The following is a 26,267-nucleotide window of genomic DNA, read 5'->3' on the forward strand; positions in this document are numbered from 1 at the left end:
TCCCATGATTTTGCTGAACAACTCCCTTCCCTTCATTTTCCTTTGTCTACTGACAAAAATGTTAGTGTTGGGCCAACATTTTCTTCTAGTATGTGCAGGGTTTGTGGTTTAATTGCTAGCTCTTTGACCCACTTTGAATTTTGTGAAGTTGATAGTAGAATTTCATTAAATACCTTCTTAACTTTAAAAAATAAGCAATTTTAAAACAGTTTTAGATTTCCAGATATTGTGAGGAGAGAGTGTTTCAGTCTACCCAACTCAGACAGACATGACAATTTATTTTGACATAATGCTAGAAGCATGGGATGTAATTTGTTCTAATTCAGTCCCCAGTACTTCCCCTTCCTATCCCTTCTTTCCAACCCTCATTCCCTTCCCTCTATTCCATTGATCTTTCTGCTATTTACTTTCAATTTTTTAAAATTAGCAGCTTTTGGATGTCCATGATGATGAGATTCACTGTGGTGTATTTATATATGTACATAAGAATGTTAGGTCAGATTCATTCCACTGTCTTTCCCTATCTCATCCCTCCACCCTTCCCTTCATTTTCCTTTGTCTACTGACAAAAAATGCCCATGTTGGGCCAACACTTTCTTCTAGTATGTGCAGGGTTTGTGGTCTTATTGCTAGCTCTTTGATCCACTTTGAGTTAAGTTTTGTGCAGGGTGATAGATTGTAAAATTTCATCCTATTACACACGGATTTCCAGTTTTCCCAGCACCATTTGTTGAAGAGGCTATCTTTTCTCCAGTGTATTTTTTTTACACCTTTGTCTAGTATGAGATACCTGTATTTATGTAGGTTTGTCTCTGTGTCTTCTATTCTATTCCATTGGTCCTCATGACTGTACCAAGCTGTTTTTGTTATTGTAGCTCTGTAGTATAATTTGAGGTCTGGGATTGTGATGCCTCCTGCTTTGCTTTTCTGGCCAAGGATAGCTTTGGATATTCTGGGCCTCTTATTTTCCCAAATGAATTTCACGATGGCTTTTTCTATTTCTGTGAAGAACATCATTGGAATTTTAATGGGAATGGCATTGAATTGGAATAGCACTTTTGGTACCATGAACATTTTGACAAATTAATTCTGCATATCCAAGAACATGGGAGGTCTTTCCATCTTCTAAGTTCTTCTTCAATTTCTTTCTTTAGTATTCTATAGTTTTCATTGTAAAAATCCTTCACTTCTTTTGTTAGACAGATTCCCAGGTATTTTATTTTAGATGCTATTGTGAATGGGATAGTTCCTCTAATTTCTTTTTCAGCAATTAATTATTGGTATATAGGAATGTGTTTGATCTGTGGGTGTTGACTTTGTATCCTGCTATTTTGATGAATTCATTTATGAGTTACAGAAGTCTTCTGGTGGAGTTTTTTGGGTCTTCTAAATATAGGATCAAGTTGTTGGCCAACAGATAATTTGAACTCTTTTTTTCCTGTTTGTATCCCTTTAATTACGCTTTTCACCCAATTGCTCTGGCTACAGTTTCAAGGGCTATGTTGGATAGGAGTGGGCACCCCTGTCATGTTCCAGTTTTTAGAGGAAATGCTTTCAATTTTTCTCCATTTAGAATGATGTGGACCTGGACTTAGTCATATATAGCCTTTACAATGTTGAGGTAGGTTCCTTCTATCCTTGGTTTTTCTAGTGTTTTAAACATTAATGGGTGCTGTTAAATGCCTTAACTGCATCTATTAAGATAATCATGTGATCCTCGCCTTTGAGTCTATTTATGTGGTGAATTACATTTATTGATTGGTATTTATTTATTATTATTGGTTGGTGCTGAACCAACCTTGCATACCTGGGATGAAACTCATTTGATCATGGTGCATTATCATTTTTAATGTGCTTTTGTATGTGGTTTGCCAATATTTTATTAAGAATTTTTGCATGTATGTTCATTAAGAAGACTGGTTTGAAGTTTTCTTTCCTTGATGTGTCTTTGTCTAGTTTTGGTATCAAGATGATAATGGCTTTGCAGAATGAATTTGGCAGAGTTCCCTCCTTTTCTATTTCATGGAATAATTTGAGGACGATTGGTATTAATCTTTAAAGGTCTGGTAGAACTCTGCTGAGAATCTATCTGATCATTGGTCCTTTTTGTTTTAGTATTGGGGTGTCTTAGAATTTTTTACGTACAGAATTAAGTCACACAAAAATGAAGTTCCCTTTCTCTTCCTCCTCCAAATTTAAGTTTGGATGTTTTTTTTTTTCTTTTTTGCCTCATAAACTAACTGGGAACATACATTTTTATGCTGAATAGAACGGATGAGTATAGACATCCTTACTGCTTTCTTTATAACTATAACTTACAAAGATGCCCCTTTGTCAACTAGGAAGTTTTTTTCTCTCTCATTTGTTGAGTTTCTAATCTTGGAAGACTGTGGGATTTTGTCAAACGCTTTTTCTGTGTCTGTTAAGGTGATTTGGTGATTTTTGTCATTTATTCACTCAGTTTGGCATGTTACACTGTTTTCCCCCTTGTATCTTTCTCCCCTTTCACCTTTTTCTTTTTCTTACAGCATTTTCCAGATGTCCAGTAATCTGTTAAACCATGGTGGTGATTGGGGCCAGACCTGTCTTATTCCTGGTCCTATAGGGAACATACTTAAAGTTAGTTTACTATATAGAATTTTACTGTTGGTTTACCAAGCTAAAATAGTCATTTTCTTCAATTGTTATGAATTTTTAATACTTAATTTTATCAGACTTTTTGTGTCATTTGCCATAATCATTTAGTTTTCTATTTCAATATATCACTATGGCATATATTACATTGACAGATTTTTCTGTTGTTAAGCCATTGTTAATATTCTTGGGATAAATGCTAAACAATGTCATTTTGAAATGTACTACTGAACTTATTTTAAAAGAAATTTTACACCCACAGTTATAAATAAAATGAGTTTATATATTTATCTTTCTGTGATCTGGTTTTGGAATCTTAATTGCACTAATTTTATAAAATAGACTGAACAACTTTGTACAACTCACATGTTAAACATTCTTGGTTTGGGGGAAGGAGAAAACTTTGCTATTACTTCAGTTTAATTTCATTTATTTGTTCAAGTTTTATTTTTCTTATTTTATCAAATTTGGCACTTTGTTTTCTTCTAGATGTGTCCATTTAATCAAAGTTCAATTGAGCAAATGACCAACTGGCAATATTTCAAGGGGTTGCAGTTCTCTGGGGTACATTATTTATTGGATAGATTTGATGAGTCCTTAATAATGAGTGTAAAATGTAATTCAACAGGCACATTATTTTTTGACCTGCTCTATTCTCACAAGCATATCAGAGCTCACATTACAACAGACGACTGTATTTCAGAGTCATAATATTAGAGACGATAGAAAAGTACAGATGAAGAATCATGAGGTAAATAGAAAAATCTTGAACTGCGTGGATTTTTAAATAAAAGTGACATAAGGAAAGGTCATTGGGATTTTATGGTGGAGACAGAAAGGGGACCTCAGGATATGGCAAAGAATCAGATGAAATCATCTTGTATGGTCTCCCTAAAGGCAGGTCTATTTTGTTTTGTAGTCGGCCCATGCACAAGTGCCTGGTATAAAGATATTTAATTATTTTAAATTGACTGGGAAAACAGAAGTAACCTTTCAGAGACACTGGAGGAATTACGTATTTAGTTGCAGAAAAGGTTGTACTTAAAGAGTCCTTGAAAAATAGCCTGCTATGTCCCTGTCAAGAGGTCAGAATTTTTATAAGGATCAGGGTTAAAAATGTTGAAACTACAAAATTCTACAGAAACGAACTGTGACTACACTCCCAGTGCCATGAGTTTTGCTGGTCTGAATCCCCTTTTGCCATATCCTGTGAAAGAGGAAACAAAAGGCACCTGGGTTTCCGTTAGGTCCTCAACAGCCCGCGAGCCACAGCGTACCACCTCGGTGATCCAAGGTGGCGGAGGGCCCGCGCAAGGCTGCAAAGCACGCTGTAGTGCGCGCGCACGCCACGGCACCCACGTGCTACTTTTGCGCAGGCGCACCCGCACCTTTTGTGGAGGGGACATCGAAGCTGAGAGAGCCGGAGTGGTTTCTTTCTCTAGGGAATGGAGGCTGCCGAGCAGGCTCCCCTGGTGGCACTGCCTCAGTCCCCAGAGCTGTCTTCTTGCCCAGGAGACATCAGTCCCTGCGACTTGACCATCCTTCATTTCAACGACGTGTATGACGTGGACCCGAGTCCAGAGGAGCCTGTAGGAGGCGCTGCTAGGTGTGGCCGTCATCTTCCCCTATCAGATTCCGGAGGGGTTAAGCGGGATATGTGGCCTTCGAAACCCATCAAGAACGCCTGGAAGCTGGCAGGGCTTCCCTGGCAAAGACCCTCTTGTGTGAGCTTCAGCTCCGTGCTTGCTCTAGCTAATAATGGGATGGTTTCCAAGCCATCAGGTAGTAGCAGGGCTAAGGTGAAAAACGCTGGGTCTGGTATCTGAAACCCTGTCTTGAAATGTGCACTGTGGGAAGTGCCCTTGTTTTTAATCCAACCCTGGATCTGGACACAACTTTTCCACTATTTTTGTGATCTTGGAGCAGGGCTTATTGAACCTATTTCAGCGTTTGTAAAGAGAAAATTGTTTTATTTCTCCTCAAGATTAACAGGTGATTTATGGAAAGCAGCTATCAAGTGTTTAGCCTGTTCTAAGCAATTAATAATTTCCCCCTTCTCTGTATTATAAATTTGCCAGATGTCTATTAACTACTAATTGTCAGGAACCTACATTTTTTAAACATATATTTCCTTCATCTTTTGCCAATACAGCTACAAACTAGTGGCCCTAGAGTGATCAAGACAGGACGATATTTGACAGGAATTTAAAGACTGGTAGAATGTGAGTTAGGTGAGAACAATTAGGAATTGCAGCTTAGGGAACCTAGGTTTTTATAAGTTTGATATTTTTTTTTCCTGCTTGGGTAATATAAGGCAAGTCACTTAAACCTTCTCTCTGAACTTTATTTTCCTTTATTTATTTGTTATAAAGTGAGGTTGGGCTCCATGCCATCTAATTGCTCTCAGTAATTCAAAGATGAAAAAGAGTAAATGGGGAAATCAAATGGGTGCTAAGGTAAGGCAGTGTGGCACTAATCTAAAGGAGCATGGGATGGGATATAAAACATGGGGTCATATAAAATGTTGAATGTTTGGTTAGCAATTGGAGAACTAGTCTTGGTTTTTGTAGATGATCAAAAAGGTGTTAATAACATGATCCAAGAGGTATTTTGGAAATAATAAGGGGGATTTTGGATATAAAAGGTTAGAAAATCTATTAAAGGAGAAATCACTGAGGCTCTTTGTATGAATATAGTTATTAAGTCAGGTTGGGCAGTAAGAATTAAAAGGAACAGATGGATTTGGGAGATAGCAGATACAATAAAGAAGACATAGTAGTTAATGACATGTTAAAGAACGTGTATATGTACATGTATACACACAGAAAGGGAAACATTAGGGTTTAAGTAGAAGAAAATGGAGGAATCTACCATTATTTTGTTTAATATTGAGTAACAAGAGCATTAAACTATTTCTGAAGGAGTGTCTAGTTTCTTGGGAATTGGTGTTGGAAAGGAAATGTTAATTTGAGTCAATAATAAATGTTAATTTTTGAGTAGGTAAGTAGAAGTGAATAGTAGTATTTATCTTTCCAGTATTTTAATCCCCCTCCCCAAGTTCTTTTGCATGTATGTGGCTCTTCTGAGAATTGGGAAGAAAATCCTATTCTTGAAATTCTACATCTTCTCTGTGGAGAAGTTCATTTGTTGTAGTACAAGCCATTTAGAGGCCTACTGAGTGTTCCTTCATAGGGGTAGGCTAGTTTCTTCCTTCACCAGTGCTTACAGTTTGCTTGTGTTTTTAGTTAAAATTGTCCGTTCCAAGTCACTATAGGATGTATAATTGGAATCATGCTGAGGATCAGGTAGGAAACTGCATATGCCCTGGTCTTTAAGATTTATGAATTTATATCAGAATGTGAACTACTCAGCCGGAACTTTGTTTTTATCATCTTGTTTTTCTCAGTACCCACATTAATGTCTGGTACAAAGTGGGTACTACTTTTTAATGGAGGAGGATGGGACATGCTGGTACAACTGAACTGATAAAATGGTACTGAATGTGAGTTTTTAATTTAATCTGACCATGGTGGTGGTGGTTAATGAACTGAATTCTATTTATTGTTGGTCATTTATTTTTTATAAATGTTTTAAGCTATTTTAGATTTTCACAAAAATTATGAACATAGTACAAAATTTTGCATGTTCCCCATTACTTACATTTTACATGAGTACATTAGTGTTATTTGTTACAATTAGTGAATCAAACTTGATAGTTGTTACTAACCAATATCCATACTTCATTCTCATATCTGCAATTTTTCATGATGTTCTTTTTGTGTTTTAGGATCCCATACAGGATACCACATTATATTTGTTGTTCCTGACTCCTTGGGCTGTTTTTGGCTGTGGCAGTTTTATTAAACCTCTTTGTTTATAATAACTTTGACAATTTTGAGGAGTACTTGTGAGGTGTTTTGTAGTATATCATTTATTTGAGATTTGTCTGGTATTTTGCTTAAGATTATACCATAGAACATAGAAATAAAGTCACATTTTCATAATTTTTTTCCCAGGGGTACATATTACCAACATGATTTATCATTGTCAGTATTGATCTTTGTCAGGTTTCGCTACTCTAAAACTACTCTTTCCCCTCAGAATTTTCGTACTGTACTTGTAAGGAGTGACTATGTGCAGCTCACATTTAAGAAATGGGGAGTTAATGCTTTTTAACCTAACGGGTGAAATATCAACTTCAAATTATTTGTAGAACTTCTTAATGGAAGATTTGTGTTTTCCTTATTTTTATTTATCCATTTATTTATATCAGTATTGCATTAGTTTCCTAGGATTGATGTAGCAAAATACCACAAAATGGGTTGCTTCAATAATAAAAGTTTTTTTTTCTCTCTCTCTCGCAGCTTTGGATACTGGAAATCTGAAATCAAGGTGTTGGAAGAATTGGTTTCTTTAAGGGCTTTGTGGTAGAATCTGTTCCATGCTTCCACCTACTTTCTGGCAAAGGCCAGGAATCCTTGGTATTCCTTGGATTACAAATATATTACTCCAGTCTCTAGTCTGTCTTCACATGGTATTCTCCCTCTATGTATCTGTGCCCAGATTTCCCTTGTCCTGTAAGGAAACTAGTCATTGAATCAGGGTCCACCCTAATCATCTCATGTTATCTTAATTATATCTGCAAAGAATCTGTTTCCAAATGAGGTTCCATTATACTTATAGATACTGGGGATTAAGACTTCACCATAATATTTTTGGGAACATAATTTAACCTCTAATAAATATTCTAGTGACATTCATGAATGTCATTAATTTTTTATTTTTTAAATTGTTCTAATTAGTTATACATGAGAGTAGAATGCATTTTGACAGTTGTACACAAATGAAGCACAACTTGTCATTCCTCTAGCTGTGTATGGTGCAGAGTCACACTGGTAGTGTAATCATACATGTATATAGGATAATGATGTCCATCTCATTCCATTGTCCTTCCCATCCCCTACACCCGCTTCCCTCTCCTCACTCCTCTCTGTCCAATTCAAAGTTCCTTCCTTACCACCCACCTTTATGGATCAACATCCACTTATCGAGAAGACATTCAGCCTCTGGTTTTTGGGTTTGGCTAATTTTGTTTACCGTGATATTCTCCAGATCCATCCATTTGCCTGAAAATGCCATAATTTCATTCTTCTTTAAGGCTGAGTAATATTCCATTGTGTCTATATACTACATTTTCCTTATCCATTCATATATTGAAGGGCATTTAGGTTGGTTCCATAGTTTAGCTATTGTGAGTTGAATTGCTATAAACACGAGTGTGGTTATATCACTGTAGTATGTTGATTTTAAGTCCTTTGGGTATAAACTGAGAAGTGGGATAGCTGGGTCAAATGGTGGTTCCATTCCAAGTTTTCTGAGGAAAACTTGGTTTGTTCCATAGTGGTTGTACCAATTTGCAGTTGTACCAATTTGAAACTTTTCCTCCACATCCTTGCCAATACTTATTATTACTTATATTGTTGATAATTGCCATTCTGACTGGAGTGAGATGAAATCTTAGATTAATTTTGATTTTCATTTCTCTAATTGCGAGAGATGAACATTTTATCATGTGTTGATTGATTGTATTTCTTCTGTGATGTCTGTTCAGTATTAGCCCATATGTTGATTGGTTGTTTGTTTTTTTGGTGTTTATAGTTTTTTTAGTTTTTTTTAAATTTTAATTTGTTTTAATTAGTTATACATGACAGTAGAATGCATTTATGTACTCTGATACATCATACATAGGTGGGATATAATTTCTCATTTTTCAGAGTATGCATGTTGCAGAATCATATTGGTCATGTAGTCATGTATATACATACATGTTTCATTCTACTATCTCCTATCCCCACATCCCCTGCTCTCCCCTCCCATCACTTACCTTTACCTAATCTAAGGTAACACTATTCTTCCCTAGTGCCCTTTGCCTTATTATGAATTAGCATCTGCATATTAGAGAAAACATCTGGCTTTTGGTTTTGTGGGATTGGCTTATTTCACTTAGCGTGATATTCTCTACTTCCAACCATTTACTGGCAAATGCCATAATTTCACTCCTCTTTAAAGCTGAGTAATATTCCATTGAGAATATATACCACATTTTTTTTATCCATTCATCTATTGAAGGACACCTAGGTTGGTTCCATAGTCTACCTATTGTGAATTGAACTGCTATAAACATTGATGTGGCTGCGTCACTATAGTATGCTAATTTTAAGTCCTTTGGGTATAAACCAGGGAGTGGGATAGCTGGGTCAAATAGTGGTTCCATTTCCAATTTTCTGAGGAATCTCCACACTGTTTTCTATAGTGCTTTCACCAATTTGAAGTTCCACCATCTATGTATGAGTGTACCTTTTCCACCACATCCTTGCCAACATTTATTGTTGCCTGTATTCTTGATGATTACTATTCTGACAGCAGTGAGATGAAATCTTAGTTTTGATTTGCATTTCTTTATATATCCTGGAGATTAAAGCTCTTTCTGAGGTGCAGATGGAGATGCAGATTTTTTCCTGTTTTGTAGGCTGTCTCTTTATGTTATTTAGTGTTTCCTTTGTTGCATAGATAAATTAGGAAAGCTACCCAATTCACAATAACCTCAAAAAAAAAAAAACAACAACAACATGGGAATCCATCTAACAAATGATGTGAAAGACCTCTACAATGAAAACTATAGAACACTAAACAAAGAAATTGAAAAAAACCTTAGAAGATGGAAAGACCTCCCATGCTCTTGGATATTGCCCAAATGGCCATCCCAAAACTTTTATAGAAATTTGATACAATTCCTATTAAAATTTCAATGACATTCTTCGTAGAGCTAGAAGAAGCAATCATAAAATTAATGTGGAAACATAAGAGACCCGGAATAGCCAAGGCAATTCTTAGCAAGAATAATGAAGCAGGAGACATCCCTACCAAACTTTAAACTATACTACAGAGCAGTAGTAACAAAAACGGCATGGTATTGACACCAAAATAGACATGTAGACCAATGGTACACAATAGAAGACACAGAGACAACACCACATAAATATGTTTATCTCATGCTAGACAAAGGTGCTGAAAACATACGTTGGAGAAAAAAATTCCCTATTCAACAAGTGGTGCTGAGAAAACTGGAAATCTGTGTGTAGCAAAATGAAATTAAACCTCCCTCTCTCACCCCCCACAAAAGTCAACTCAAAGTGGATCAAAGACTTGGGCATTAAAACAGAGACCCTGAGCCTCACAGAAAATAAAGTACACCCAAATCACCTTCATGTCCGCTTATGTTCCGACTTTTTAAAGACTTCTAAAGCACAAGAAGTAAAATCAAGAATCAATAAATGGGATGGATTCAAACTAAAAAGCTGTTTCTCAGAAAATGGATGTTATTAATTTCCTTTCAATTTTTATGGAAGCCTAAAGAAAAACCATGGATTGACTTTTGAGGGCTTAAAAACAATATACGTCTGACAGCAGAATTGGATTTGGGAAATACATTCTTTGTATGTGTTGTGCAGTTCAGTACAAGCTCTTAGTAGTTTTATTTCATCTCGTGCCTTTTATTAAACCTACTATTCATATACATATTTCTTATACTAAGGAAAATGTTAGTGTCTTTGGTAGAGTTCAAGAGATTTGGATCAGCAATATCTTTGGTATCAGAGGTATGAAACTTGGAGACCATACTGAGATACTAGAAAATAGACCACATTAGTGACTGCCTTTGAAGGAACAAATGAAAGTACTCATATGATTTCTGGACTATTCTGATGATAAAAAGAAATTAGAACTCATTTAATGAATATTCTTGTGCTGTGGCTTTTCTGGGAATATTCTGTTCATAATTGTAACTAAGAAGTTGCAGAAAGAATTTGTGTGTATTTAGATTGATGGAATCTCTGGACCATTTTGACTTTGGTTATAAGATTAGCAAGATGTCATGACTTCTCTTCCTTAAATGTTTGTGTGTCTGAAAGTTAGTCTTCAGTTCCATTGCTCACTTCTCTGCTTACTAAAGTAGAGATTTATTTAATATTTATTTGGTTCAACAAATATTCATTGAAAGTATACCATTTATCAGGTATGGAATACCTGGTGTCGGAGTTATTAATAATATAACTCAATAAAATGAACCATATAGGGAATGTTTTAGGCAGTGATGATATAGCAGGGAACAGAAGAGAAAAAATCCAGCCCTGATAAGTGCTTGTGTTTTAGTTGGGAGTAAGATAAAAGAAGAAAGCATGTATTTTATCAGATGGTAATAAATGGAAATAATACAGGATAAACAGAATAGGAAGTATGAATTTGAAATTGGGGATGGCTCCTATTTTATAAAAATGTTAATATGATGGGATCTCATGGATTGGGTGTCACTTGAGGTGAAATGTGAGTAAAATGAGGTACTATGAGACATTTGGTTGTCTATGAGGAGTGTTACAGGTTGAAGAAATTGCAAGAGCAAAGGTTCTGAGATGAAAATGTGCTTATTGGGTTTCATGACCATCAGGAGGCAACTGGCTGGAGCTGAGAAAGCAAAGGGATATTAGTAGAAGATGAGATCACAGAGTTAGCAGAAATCACATCATAGATTATTGTCATATTGACAGTTTTGGTTTTCAACTTAAATAAACTGGGAATCCACGGGAAGTTATGAGTAGAGGAATGATATAAACTATCAGATTTTAAAAGTATCATTCTGCTGTATTGAAAATGGACCTTATGGAGAGGGAGAGATGCTGGATTTATAGATATGAACATTAACAAGTATATATATATATATATATATATATATATATATATATATATATATATATATGTATATATATATATATTTCTGAGATTTATTTTCTGATATGATAAGTAATAGCAGCTATCACCCATATAAAAAGGCTTTTTGGTTTCTTAATTATTTTTTAAAGTATGTAAAGGTTCTTGACTGAAAAATTTGAGAACTTCTAATTTAGATTGTAAATTTGCAGTGGCAAGGTCTATTTCTATTAAGTTTGTTTTTCTAAGACCTAGTAGTGTATTGCCATTTGTAAATTCTGGCATTAACAACTTCACATATTCTATTCCTAGATTTATAATCTAGCCTCAACCTCTTTTCAGTCCTACATTTTTGCCTGCCTGTTGAGAAAACCCACTTTGATGTTTCCTTGAATAGTATATTCTGTGTCTAAAATCAAACTCATCAGCTCCAGAACACCTCTTTCTCATAACTTTGATCTCTCATTTAATATATTAACCTTATCCCAAATAATTTACATGGCCTTTCCAAAGAGTAAAACTGTAATTGTGACCTATTTTTATAGATTTTTTTTTCTTTTTTCACTTTATTTTATAACATTGGTTCTCAAATTTTGCATGTATTAGAATTTCCCAGAGGGATTTTTAAAACACATTTCTGTGCCTGAACCTAGCATCTGAGAAGGGGGCATAAGAATTTGAATTTCCATTGTTTCCAAGTGATATTGATTGCTTCTGGTTTGAAGAAATACTTTAGGAACTGCTGGAATACTTAACACTAATCATCACATATGGCTTGTATTTTTAAATTTTATAATCTTGCTCATATTTTTATTCTTTTTTACTTAGATGATTCCTGAGATTTGGACTAAATCCTTTTACTGTCCATCTTAAATATAGCTGTCCTTAGGGTCATCTGAACTCCTGTACTGGTCAATTTTTGTACTAATAATTTTTTCTTTACTGTCTTGTATAGTGCATATGTATTATTTTCCAATATTTAAAAAAGGGAGGTATTTAGTATACTGAAGAATACAAATCTTAAGGGTAGAGCTTACTTAATTTTTATTAATGTAATCATGTATTTCCAGAACAGTACATGACTTCTTCATGCCCTTTCCAATCTCTACTATCTTTTCTCTACCCCTTAAGATTGTACAGCATGCATCATTTGTGTTTGGCTGCTTTTGCTTAGCATTGAGATTCATCCATATTGTATGTAACAATAATTTGTTCCTTTTATTGTTGAGTTGTATTCTAACTGTGAATACAGCACAATTTATCTATTGTAATGTTTAAGGGCATTTAGATTGTTTTCTTACATTTGCTTTTATGAAATCACTACCATCAGCATTCTTGTATAATAATTTGGTGGACTGAATTCATTTCTGTTGGGTGTATGCCCAGGAGTGGAATTTTAATGTCACATACAGACATATGTATAGTTTTAGTAGATGCTGCCAAACATCTTCCCAAAATAGTTTTACCAACTTATGTGTCCATCAGAAATGTATGAGAGTTTTAATTGCTTTGTATTCTTGCCATTTTGTATTGTGTTTTTAATTTTACCATTGTGCTAGGTGTATAGTTATATGTATAGATATACCATGTGGGCTTAATTTGCATTTCTTGTTAAGTGATGATATTGAGCATTTTTTTTTCTCATGTTTATTGGCCAGTTACATTTGTTCTTTAGTTAAGGCTTAAAATTTTTAAAAAATATAATTGCCTGCCTTTTTAAAAATTGATTTGTTAGAGTAGTTAATATATTTTGGATATTATTCTATTGTTGAATGTGCTTTAAAGATATATTCTGTAGTCAGTATTTGCCTTTTTACTATTCTAATGGTGTATTTTGATAAATACATTTTATTAATTTAAACTAAATTTATCAATACATTCTTTTGTGATTTGTGTTTTTCTCATCTTAAGAAGTCTTTGCTCCAAAATTATGAAGATGATGTTCTATAGTTTCTTCTAAATAATTTATTATTTTGGTTCTTAGATTAGATTTGTGATCCACCTTGAAATAATATTTATGTGTGGTTGAGTTAGGGGTAAAATTTTGCTCTTGTAGCATATATTTTTAATAATTATATTTATATGTGTATACTTGCACTATTTGTATATTTAGATCTAGTCTTGTTAATTGAAAAAGCTGTCTTTTCCCACACTGAAAAGAAGTGTTTCTGTAGCAAATCAAGTGACTATGTGTGTGACTACTTTGTTCTCTTTCATCTAAGATAATACTTTACTATCTTAATTACCATAGCTTTATTAAAGTAAGTCTTGATGCTCAACTGAGTAAGTCCTTTAGTTTACTTGTTATTCAATATTTGCTTCTCTATTCTAGAACTTTTGCACTTACATATAAATTTTATGTTGAAATTTATGTAGTAAATTTCTAAAAAAAAGATTTTCTACCTAAAACATTCATATTCCTAGTTTGATGATTATTTTTTCCCAGGAATCGATATTGAAATTCGATACTTTTTTTGTATCTTTTTTAGATAGGTGCAGGAAAATCAATGATTTTTATCCTTAATGTAATACTTATGTTTTGCTTTTATGTTAAACTATCCTTGCATCCCTGGAATAAACCCTACTTGGTTATAATGTCTTACTCTTCTTACATATTACTTAATACAGTCTGCTAACATTTTGTTTAAGAATTATGTGACTGTGTTCATAAGTGATATTCTCTTACAATCTTCTTATGTTTTTCAGGCTTTGGTATCAAGATGATTCTGACCTTATAAAATTAGTTGGAAAATCTTACTCCTTTTCTCTTCTCTGGAAGAATTTATTTAAGAATAATAGATTTTCCTCTTAAAAGTGCTTGGAAGAATTCTCCAGTGGAGATATAGGACTGAAGTTTTGTTATTGCTGAAAAGTTCTAAATTAAGGTTTCAGTTTCTTTAATAGACAGGAAAATTCAGATTTTTTACAACTTTGTGTTGGTTTTGTTATATTTTTCAAGGAATTTGTTTTGTGTGAATTTTCCAAATAATTGACAGGAGGGGTGGGGTGTGTGTGTGTTTGTGTGTGTGTGTGTGTGTGTGTGTGTGTGATGCTGATATAGAACTCAGGGCCTCCTGCATGCCAGGAAGACACTCTACCACCAAGATATATTCTTAGCCCCCTACCAGGGGTATTTTTAATATTTTCTTTTTTATCATCTTAAAATTTATAGAATCTGTATTAATTTTGTTTATTTCTGTTATTGATAATTTAATTTTTCTCAGTTTTTCTATAACATTTATTTTATGAATTTTTTTCTATGAATGAAATTCTAGCTTGATTGACTTTTTAATTATTGTATTTTTATTTTCACTCTTTTTTTCTACTTTATTTCAGCTTAATTTGGTATTTGTTTTCTAACTTGCCTGGAAGTTGAAACTTGATTACATATTTAAAAATTTTTCTGCTTTTCTAGTATATGCATGTTGAACTATAAATTACTAATACCATATTAGCTCTATTTCACAAGCTGTAAGGTGTTGTATTTCCATTATTATTCATTGCAGAATTCCAGTGTGATTTTTTAATTAGACCCATAACTTACTTAGATTTGTGTTGCCTAATTTCTAAATATATAGAACTTTTCTACTTATCTTTTGTTATTGAGTGCTTCTTTAATTTCATTAAGGTAAGGGAGAATATTCTTTATGTTACAGAACTTGAATACTTATTAGATCTAGCATATTTTTTAAAAAAATTCATATTCCCTCAAACAGGCATATTGTGTTATTGTGTATAGTCTTCTGTATGTGAATTTTGTCAAGTTGGTTAATCATGTTTTTCAAATATTTTGTATCTTTATCAGATTTTTCATTTGGTTATTCTATCAGACACTGAGAAAAGTATTTTTTTAAATTGACAAGATAATGAATTTCTTCATTTTTTCCTTTTATTTTTGTCAACTTTTGTTTTATCTTTCTTGAGGCAGTGTTATTGAGTGCATACAAATGTATTTTATATTTTTCTTCTGAATAAACACTTTAATAGCTAAAAATAGTATACCTTTTAATCTGTAGTAGTACTTGCAGTAATATTTCTTAAGTTCTATCTTTTCCTTATATTTATATATCTATATCAGTGTTCTTTTGGTTAGTGTTTATATAGTATATTATTTACAATTTTTCAACTTTTGATAGCATTATATTTCAAATGCATCTCTTTTGCACATAGTTTTTCTTTTATTGATTTTTAAATTCTTATTCCTTCATTCTTTTTATTTTTTGTTTTTAAATACATATGATAGAAGTGTGTATTTTGACATATTATAATACATGGGGTGCAACACATTATAATTTTGAACCCGTTGTTGAACATGATGTGGAGTTACACTGGTTGTGTATTCATATATGAGCATAAGAAAGTTATGTCCGATTCATTATATTGTCTTTCCTATTTTCATACTTCCTCACTTTCCTTCATTCCCCTTAATCTAATCTCATGAATTTCTATACTTCCTCTCCTTATCCTCCCTTATTTGGGTTCACATCTACATATCAGAGAGAACCTTTGACCTTTGGTTTTGGGGAGTGGCTTATTTCACTTAGTATGATATTCTCCAGCTCCATCCATTTACTAGCAAATGCCATGATTTCAATCTTCTTTATGGCCGAATAGTATTTCATTGTGTGTACTTACCACATTTTCTTTATCCATTTATCTGTTAAAGGGCATCTAGGTTGGTTCCATAGCATGGCTATTGTGAATTGAGCTGCTATAAACATTGATATGGCTGTGTCACTGTAGTATGCTGGTTTCAAGTCCTTTGGGTATAAGCTGAAGAGTGGAATAACCAGGTCAAATTGTGGTTCCATTCCAAGTTTTCTGAGGAATCTCCATACTGCTTTCCAGAGTGGTTGTACCAGTCTGCACTCCTACCAGCAATGTATGAGTGAAGCTTTTCCCCCACATCCTCACCAACGTTTATTGTTACTTGTATTGTTTGTAATTGCTATTCTGACTGGAGTAAGATGAAATCTTAGTGTAGTTTTAATTTGCATTTCTTTAATTTCTAGAGATGTTGAACATTTTTCATATTTTTTGACTATTCATGTTTCTTCTGTGAAGTCCCTGTTCAGTTCCTATGCCCATTTATAGGTTGGGTTATTTGTGTTTTTGGTGTTAAGTTTTTTGAGTTCTTTATATATCCTGGAGATTAATGCTGTATCTGAGGTGCAGGTGATAGATATTCTCCAATTCTGTAGAGTCTCTGTTCATGTTCTTGATTCCTTTGCTGTGAAGAAGTTTTTTAGTTTGATGCCATCCCATTATTGATTTTACTTCTTGTGTTTTAGGCGTCTTATTGAGGAAGTCTGTTCCTGAGCTGATATGATGGACAGTTGGGCCTGTTTTTCCTTCTACTATGCACAGGGTCTCTGGTCTAATGCCAGGGTCCTTGATCCACTTTGAGTTGAGTTACAATGTATCTCTTGCAAGTAGATTACTGTAGGGTTTTTCCACTTAATCTTTTTATCTCTTTTATTTAATGGGAGTGTTTAGTCCATTTACATGTATATATCCTTCATTTGTTATTTAACTTATTAATCTTCTGTTACTTCCTGAACGTTGTATGAAACTAGTACTTTAATTATCTTCCTCCTAGTGTTTACGTGTACCTCTTTTAGTTTCATTTATACATGACATTATTAATATTTTTCATTTGAATAGTCAGTTAAAAAATTATAGACAGTCAGGGTGGTGCATACCTGTAATTCCAATGACCTGGGAGGCTGAGGTAGGAGGATTGCAAATTTCAGGACAGCCTTAGCAACTTAGCAAGACCCTAAGCAATTTAGAGACACTCTGTTTCGAAATAAAAAGAGTTGGGGATGTAGCTTAGTGGTAAAGTGTCTATGTGTTCAATCCTCACTATCAAAAATAAATAAAATAAAATTACATATTTACCTTTTCCAGTGCTCTTCATTTCTATGTATATAGTTCAGTTGCATTTACCTGGAATCATTTTGTCAACCTGAATAATTTTCTGTAATATTTCTGGTAATACAGATTGAATGGCAATAAATTTTCTTTTTGTCTATAAATGTCCATGTTTCATTCATTTTTTAATCATTCCTTGTTGACCATAAGATTTTAGATTAGCAGGTATTTTTCCCAATACTTTTTATAATGTCTTATGGCCTCCAAAATTTATGTTGTAATGTCAGGTATCAGTAATGTTGTATACCATCACCACAATCACCCTACTAACCCTGCTCTACTTTTAAGTTTTTTATCTTTGTTTTCTAAGCAGGTTGATTATGATGTGCTAAGGTAGTTTTTTGTTCATATCTTTCTTTGCTTCACTGAGGTTCTTGAACATGTTAGTGGGTTCTTTTTAAATCAACTTGAGGAATTATGGATAATAGCTCTTTAAATGTTACTTCTGATACAGACTCTTTTTCTTCTCCTCTTTGGATTCTAATTACTTGTATGTTGTGTATGTTAGACTTTATTTTCTGTTTAACCTTTCTGCATCTTTTATACTCACAATGTCATTCATCCATAATTGACAGATATCCCCCAGTCAGTGATAAATTGCTTACCTCTTAGAGGTTTTCAACTTTATGGAATTTCAAGTCATTTAATTTTTTTTACTCCCTTAGTTCTTTGATGTTTTCAAAATTATTATTTGTTTTTGAAATGGGAATGTAGTCTGCCAAAATTGCTACATCCTGCTTGAGAGCAGAAGCCTCACTTAGTCCTTTACTAGATAGTTTAATCTTAAATTTAGGTAGTATTCCTTACATATTTTGTAGTATAATACTTGGTGACTAGTCTGAGATTTTGATTTGGAAATCATATAATATAGACTATAGCTGGAACAATGTGAGTGAATAAATTTTGAAACAGGAATGTATGCTAATTTCCCTGCTCCCCCTGACCAAGCATGATTTAGCTTTCTGTGGTTCCAATTACCCAGTCAACAATGGTCTGAAAATATTAAATAGAAGCTTCCAGGAATAAATTATTCATATTTTTAAGTTGTATTCCATTCTGTGTAGCTTGAAGAAATCTCATACTGTTCTGCTTCAGGGCTTGAATTGTCCCTTTGTCCAGCATATCCATGCTTTATGTACTGCTTACCTTTATTTTGTTGCTAACTTAGTTATCAGATCAAGCATCATGGTATTGCAATACTGGCCTTGAGTAACCTTTATCAAAAATAAGTAAGTGCAAGAACAATGATGCTGGTATTTTTCATATGCCAAAGAGATTTCCCAGAGCTCACAAGCTTTAAAATGAGAAGGAAGACTTTCCTGTATTTGGTTGGGAAAGGGTATTTTGGTTATGAAGGAATAGTACGTTTGAAATAAAAGTTTGAGAGAGATTTTCTATAGTCCCTGGGGCTAGAGTGCATTTTGAAAGAGGAGATAAGGCTGGAAAGACATGTAGGAATCAGGTACATCTTTAAAAGGATTTTTAAAATTGCAGATGTGGCCACAACAATGAGTTTATGTAGTGGACTAGAGATAGTTATCAAAGTAGTAGAGCCTCTTCAAGGTGTTAATGTCACAAAAAGAATGGCAAAATATGGAGAAAAGGGAAAGGTAGAAGATACATGAATGTGGGGAGATAAATTTTGGTTTTCGTTATGTAAAAAAAAAACGATCAGAATCATGTACATAGATTTTTCATAATCTAAGGCCAGTTCTTGAAGTGAGTGCTGTTACTGAATATGTCGGGACTTGCTGGCACAGCAAGTGGTAGATTTAGATAACTTGAGGCTTAAAAGGGAAGCTTTGTCCAGTCTAAAATTAGTTTTGGGGAATGCCTCTTTTCTCTCTCTTCTCTTCACTCCCTATCCTGTTTATTGTGGAAGTCAGAAAATGAGCAGTGGCCACTAGAGAGGACAAGTTTAGTAAAGTAACTACAGTCCTTAGGGAAAGTTCAGATTTCAGTGAAAGCAAAGGGATGCATTGGATGAAGGAAGTATACAGTAATGAGTCTTGAGGAATTTGTTTACCATTGGAACATTAGATTATAAGGATGGAAAGAGGCGTTCTCTTATATCAAACTTGATGCAATAAATTTAATTTAAAAAACTTAGTTAAACATTAGATAAACCTCCTTTCATCTGGTCCCCAGGGGATTTAATTTATACTTAAGGATTTATATGTTTAGCAAAGTTTGTTTTGCTATGTACTTTAAAGTGTGCTCTTTTAATCCATTTCACATAATTTTAAGTATCTTTTGAGTTATAATATATCTCATGTTTAAATGGAAAATGATTTAAGAAATTTGTGTTTTAATTTTTCAGAATGCAACTATGCTAAAAGGTGAGGTATGTTGGTTATAGGAAGTGATCTAATTAAAAATTGTTGTGTTTTCATATTTTAGTTTTTATTTTAATTTAAAGGAAAACCATGTTGCTGTTTAAGATGTTTGTTTCTTTTTGACAAAGGTATGAAATTATAGCATATAACTTTTTTTTTAGATTTGCAACAGCTGTGAAAAAGTTTGATTTCTTGAGTCCACTCTTGATTTTTAGTGGTGACTGCTTAAATCCTTCAGTTTTAAGTACAATAACAAAAGGAAAGCATATGATTCCTATATTAAATGAATTGGGAGTACATTTTGCAGTGTTTGGTAAGTATTTGTAAGCCTTTTTTATTACTTGAAATCTAATTTACATACTGCTTCTAGAATATTTTATGGAACAGGAGTTAAATAACCCTGTTTATCAGTTTATAGGCACTAAGACAGAGCCAGTTATCAGGACTGTTCAGTAAATATGAAAATTTGTAATCAAACCTAGGTTTGACTTTATATGATAATATTTTTAATTGTGCCTGTTCAAAAGTAAAAAAATATTATCAGAGTACTTAAGATCATGAATTTTGAGTTAGCTGGGCCTGGGCTTGAATATGAAAGAGGAAACTATGATTGTTGAAAACCATTGTACTAGCAATACAGTCTGGGCTGTATAGTGTTTGACTCCCTCTCTGAAGAACATACAGATTTTCCATAAGTGGTGTTATTTTCAGTTTATTTGAATTGTTTGTAACACAAAACTATAGTTGGTTGATTTCAGTGTTCTTTTTATAGACTTTTTGGGTGGTTTCTATTCTAAGAAGGCGAGACAAACTTGTTGGTTATGTTCAGCTTATTAGTTTTGCAGTTTGTTTTGACACTTTAAATTATTTTTAATGAATTTAGTGCAATTTTGAGAGTATAGAAAGTACCAAGACATGGTAAATAATCACTCATAATGCCATAATTTTATGTTAACATTCTGTGACATTTCCTTAAATGTGGCTAGTTCAATTGAGGTGTACTGTAAGTTTAATATACATACTGGGCTTTTAAGACTGAAAACAGAAGACTGTAAAATATCTCAATCTTTTTTTGTATTGATCTCATGCTAAAATGATAATACATTGGAATATTATGATAAATAAATAAATATATATTAAATTTCTTTTACCTATTTCTTTTTTAAATGTGGCTGCTGGAAAGTTTAAAATTATACACATTGCTTACACTTTCTTTATGTTAATGATAGTATGGAGTTTAGCATAGAGAGGCATATCTAAGCCTTAAAAAGGGAAGGGAGGAGTTCTGTGAAAAGGTTAGTTGCTAGATTACATGACCTTCAGTAAACTATTATCAGCCATTCTGAAATGCTGAAGAAGAAGGAAGAAATCTAGGGAATATATACCCTGTTTGCTTTCCTAATCAGTTCTCAAATTTCTGTATCTATCATTGGTTTGATCTAATAGGAAGCTGGCAGATAAAGGAGCCAGCTAATGAAGTCAGTAGAAGCTGGACTACCTAAAACTAGAGTAGGATAGTAAAAGGTACAGAGTAAATATAGAGGAGTCTACTGAATATTTCCATCATAATCACCCCTTTGAAATGCATTGTAAATATATTTTTAAGGACTGTACATCCTATTTTATGTATTACATTATATTATGACTTTATTAGGAAAAGTTATAATGTTCTCTTAAGTATGGGAATTATTCAGGATATATAGTTGCATTTAATTTAAATAAAAAATAAATGAAACAGAATTGTTGGTTGGAATAGCAATCAAACAGTTAGTTAACTGAGTAATTTTAAGTGTTTCCCATAATTTGAGAAACTTTTTATAGTTTTTTTATTTGCATGACTTTAAAGTGTTTTATTGGTGCATTATAATTATACATATAATATAGGAATTAATTATGCCATTTTTAAACCTGTACAAGTTATATTTTGATGACGCTCATTCCTCAGCCCCTCCTCTTTACCTCCCTTCCTCCCTCCACCTGACACCATTCCTCTACCCTACTGGTCTTCCTTCTCTTATTATTTTTTTAAAATTAGGTATTATAATTATATATAAAAGCAGGATTCATTGTGATATATTTATTCATAGATGTAGCATAATTTGGTAGATTTTGTTCCCTAGTACTTCACTGTGCCCTCTGTTCTTCCCTCGCTCTGGATGCCTCTCTTCTATGCTGTTGGTCTTCCCTCTGTTTTAATAAGAGATGCCTTTCTTATTTCTTCTTTTTTGCTCTCTTGCTTCCACATATGAGAGAAAATATTTGACCCTTGACTTTCTGAGTCTGGTTATTTCACTTAGCATGATGTTTTCCAGTTCCATTCATTTATCAGCAAATGACACAATTTTGTTCTTCTTTATGTATAAGTGAAGCTCCATTGTACATAGAACACATTTTCATCTATTGAGAGACACCTAGGCTGATTCTGTAACTTGGATATTATGAATTGTGCTACTATAAACATTGGAATATATGTACCATTTTAGTATGCTTTTAGTTCTTTTGTATAAATACCAAGGAATGGGGTAGTTTGGCCATATGGTGGTTCCAATCCTTGTCTTTTGGGGAATTTCCATACTGCTTTTCAGTGTGGTTGTACTAATTTGAAGTCCCACCAACATCCTCACCAGCATTAATTATTTATATTCTTGATGCCATTCTAAGTGGAGTGAGGTGGAATCTCAGTATAATTTTGATTTGCATTTCTCAGAGTGCTAGGGATGTTGAACATTTTTTCATATATTTGTTGGCCATAGTATTTCTTCTTTTAAGAAATGTTTGTTTTGATTATTTTCCCATTTATTGATTGGGTTATTTGTTTTTTGGTGTTTTGTGTTTTGGGTTCTTTAAATAGTGTGGATATTAATTGCCTATTAGAATAATTTATTGTTCCTTTTCTCTGTCTATATTCACTCTCTTGGTGTTCTCATCATATTTCTGACTTCAAATCCTATTTGTTTGTTGACTCCAAAATCATATATTTGATCTTGATTGCTTGCCTCAACTCTGGATCTTCTTAACTAACTGCTTAATTGACATCTTCTTTTTTTTTTTTAAAAGAGAGAGTGAGAGAGAGACAGGGAGAGAGAGAGAGAGAATTTTAATATTTATTTATTTTTTTTAATTCTCGGCAGACACAACATCTTTGTTTGTATGTGGTGCTGAGGATCGAACCCGGGCCGCACGCATGCCAGGCGCGCTACCGCTTGAGCCACATCCCCAGCCCAAATTGACATCTTGACTTGGATATTGAATAGGTCTGAAATTAACCCCTCATTCCCCAACAAAATATTCTCCTCTGTAGTTGTGCTTTTCTTAGTTAATACAACTCCATCTTCTTCATCCTTGTATCTGTTAGGTAAAAACATCTTAGGTGTCATTCTCTTAGCAGCCTCAAACCAGTTTTCTAGCTGATCCTACTGGTTCTGTTTTTGAAACATGTTCAGAATCTATTCACTTTGTCCTATCCACTCTATCACCCTGCTTTAAGCAACTTTATTTCTTTTCTGGATTATTACCAGAAAATGGTTTCCTAGTTCTGCTTTTGCCTTCCCATAGATTATTCTCATCACACCATCCACCATCTGACATTTTGAAATGTCAGATAATGTCCTCTATTAAAAAAACTCCAATGTCTCCTGAAGTTAGTCAAAGTAAAATCAAGTCTTCACAGGCCAATCAGACCTGATATGATCTAGCATTCCATTACTTTTGGGATTCACATAATATTGTCTTGTCACTCAACTTATTTTGCTGGTGCTGTTTTGTCAGCTTATATTTCTCAATCACTACTGGAGTATTCTTAACATAAATTCTGTGCTTTTGCTGTTCCCTCTTTCTGATAAAGTCTTCTTTCAGTTATTTACATGGTTGGATTTTCTTGCTTAAATATCTACCCAGAGTTGCCTTCTCTGAGGACCCTATTTAAAATTACACCCTTTACTTTTGTGTTCGATCTGCCTTTCTTGTTTTACTTTTTTCCCAAAGCAGTTATTAAGTTTCTAACATTTTGCTTAATTATTCTTTGTTTGTCTGCCTCATTCAATGAGAGTAGAATTTTTTTCTGTTTTATATTTGCTGTATTTTAAACACCAACAGTAGTGTCTGGCATGTTGGAGTTGCTCAATAATAGTTCTTTGTATATGAGTGAAGATATTTATTTGCATTGTTTTTAAGGACATGAGATTACCCCAAGTTGCTTCATAGATTACACAGTCTTATACAGTTCAGTATTAATTTGTGTTAATATAATAAGGTTCAATACAATACAAATGGTTCAGAATTAAGTTATACAGTCTTAAATAGTTCAATGCAGTTTCAATATTTATGCCTTAAATAAGAATGGGAGATATTACATGCCACTATCTTAACTATCTTCTAAGTGAGTGTACTTATAATAAATGAAATTGTGATATTTAGAGAAAACTACTAGACTTTGTCTGTCTTTACTGTATATCTTGTTTTTTTTCTTTTTAAATACACTTTATGTTTTAGAGCTGTTTTAGGTTCACAGCAAAATTGAGAAGAAGATACAGAGATTTGCCATTTATCCCCTTCTCCTGCATATGTATAATTTCTTCCATTATCAGCATCGTCATTCAGAGTGGTATATTTGTTATAGTTGATGAACCTACGTTGACATATTTTTGTCACCCAGAATCCATAATTAACATTAGGGTTCATTCTTGGTGCTGTATATTCTATGAGATTGGGCAGATTTATAACAACTTATATATACATTTATAGTATCATAAAATAATTTCACTGCCTTAAAAATCTTCTGTTTTGCCTAATTCATCCTTCCTTCCCCTATAATCCATGGTAATCACCAATCTTTTTCCTTTATCTGCAGTTTTGCATTTTCTAGTATGTACATACATTATAGTATGTAACCTTTCTAGATAGGCATCTTTTGCTTAATAGTAAACATTTAACTTTTCTGTATCCTATATTGCTTCCCCCACCCTCTTTTGGTTTTGGCGATTGAACCCAGGAGCATTTTATCACTGAACTAAATCCTCAGCCCTTTTTATTTTTTATTTTGATCTTGCTAAGTTGCTTAGAGCTTTGCTAAATTGCTGAGGCTGGCTTTGAACTTGAGATCCTCCTGCCTCAGCCTTCCTAGCCACTGGGATTACAGGCGTGAGCCACCACACCCAGCTCCCATATATTTTAATGGCTTGATGATTTAATAATCCACTGTCTGGATGTAATATGCTTTATCTACTCATTTACCTACTGAAGGTCATCCTCTTTTCTTTTTATTAAAATTATTAATAAATTTGCACATTAATTGTGCAAATTAATGGGATCCCCTGTGTCATTTTTCGCATTCATATATTATGCATTATGTCTACTCTCCCTTCTACCTCTCCCATTCACTCTGCTCTTCTCTCTCCTTCAGACCCCCTTTTCCCAAACCCTAATGATCTCTCAACTTTCAGGTCATCTTTCCCCCCTCCCCGGTATACTGTTTTTCTGTGTCTGTGTTATTTCACTTAACATGATGTTCTCCCATTCTGCTCATTTTCTTGGAAATGACAGGATTTCCTTCTTTATTGCTAAGTAATACTCCATTGTATATATGTACCATATTTTCTTTATTCATTCAACTGTTGATGGGCACCTGGGATGATTGCATATCTTGGCTATTATGATCACTGTAGGTATTTCTTTTGTATGCTGACTTTGTTTCCTTCAGATATATGCTCAGGTGTGGTATAGCTAGATCCTATGATTGGTGTATTTTTAGCTTTTGGGGGAAACTTTGTATTCTTTTTATAGTGGCTATACTAATTTATTTTTCCATCAATAGTTTATAAGAGTTCATTTTTTCCCACATATTTGTCAGCATTTGTTGTTTTTTGCCTTTTTTGATAATAGCCATTCTAACAGGTGAGATGAACTCTCAATGTAGTTTTTTCATGTATTTTATTTGTTTATAATTTTTTTTCACTTACATTATATTTATTTTGGATATTTGTACTACTTTTTTTGAGAAGTGTTAATTTTCCAATTTTTGTTTGGATCACTTATTTTTTGTTAGGTTTTCTGAGTTCTTTATACATTAAAAACATATTGATTGATTCCAGGTTTTGACAGTTATAAAATAGCTGTTTTTCAGGTGTTTACGTAGATATAAATTTTCAACTCTTTTGAGTGAATATGAAATGTATGATTGCTGGGTCATATGGTGAAAATGTGTTGTAAAAAAAACCCTGCAAAACTGGGCTGGGTTGTAGCTCAGTCGGTAGAGCATTTGCCTAGCATGTGTGAGGCACTGGGTTCAATCCTCAGCACCACATAAAAGTTAACAAACAAAATAAACATGTTGTGTTCTTCTACAACTAAAAAAAATTTAAAAACCTTGAGAAATTATCTTTAGAAATGGCCATATCATCTTGCATTCCCAAAAACAGTGAATGAATTACTTTGTTCTATGTCTTTGTCAGAATTTGGTGGTGGTAGTTTTCTGGATTTTGGTTATGTTAATAGGTTTGTAGTAATACTGACATAATTTGTATCTGTGTGATGACATACAATATATTGCATTTTGTCATGTGTTTTCTGACCTGTTAAAGACTTTTGACTCATTTTTATTTA

General features: G+C 33.4%; 1 protein-coding gene across 1 annotated transcript in view; it reads left to right on the top strand.

Annotated features, from left to right (window-relative positions):
* The first annotated feature begins 4,079 nt into the window (after positions 1-4,079).
* Positions 4,080-26,267, top strand: part of LOC114105237 (snake venom 5'-nucleotidase-like) — a 59,975-nt gene continuing 37,787 nt past the window's right edge. Inside the window, exons 1-2 of the mRNA XM_027951622.2 lie at positions 4,080-4,240; positions 19,829-19,980. Coding sequence (XP_027807423.2) covers positions 4,080-4,240; positions 19,829-19,980 — 313 coding nt within the window. The remainder of the gene's footprint in view (positions 4,241-19,828; positions 19,981-26,267) is intronic.

The sequence above is a fragment of the Marmota flaviventris genome, chromosome 5 (assembly GCF_047511675.1).
Source record: "Marmota flaviventris isolate mMarFla1 chromosome 5, mMarFla1.hap1, whole genome shotgun sequence".
NCBI lineage: Eukaryota > Metazoa > Chordata > Mammalia > Rodentia > Sciuridae > Marmota > Marmota flaviventris.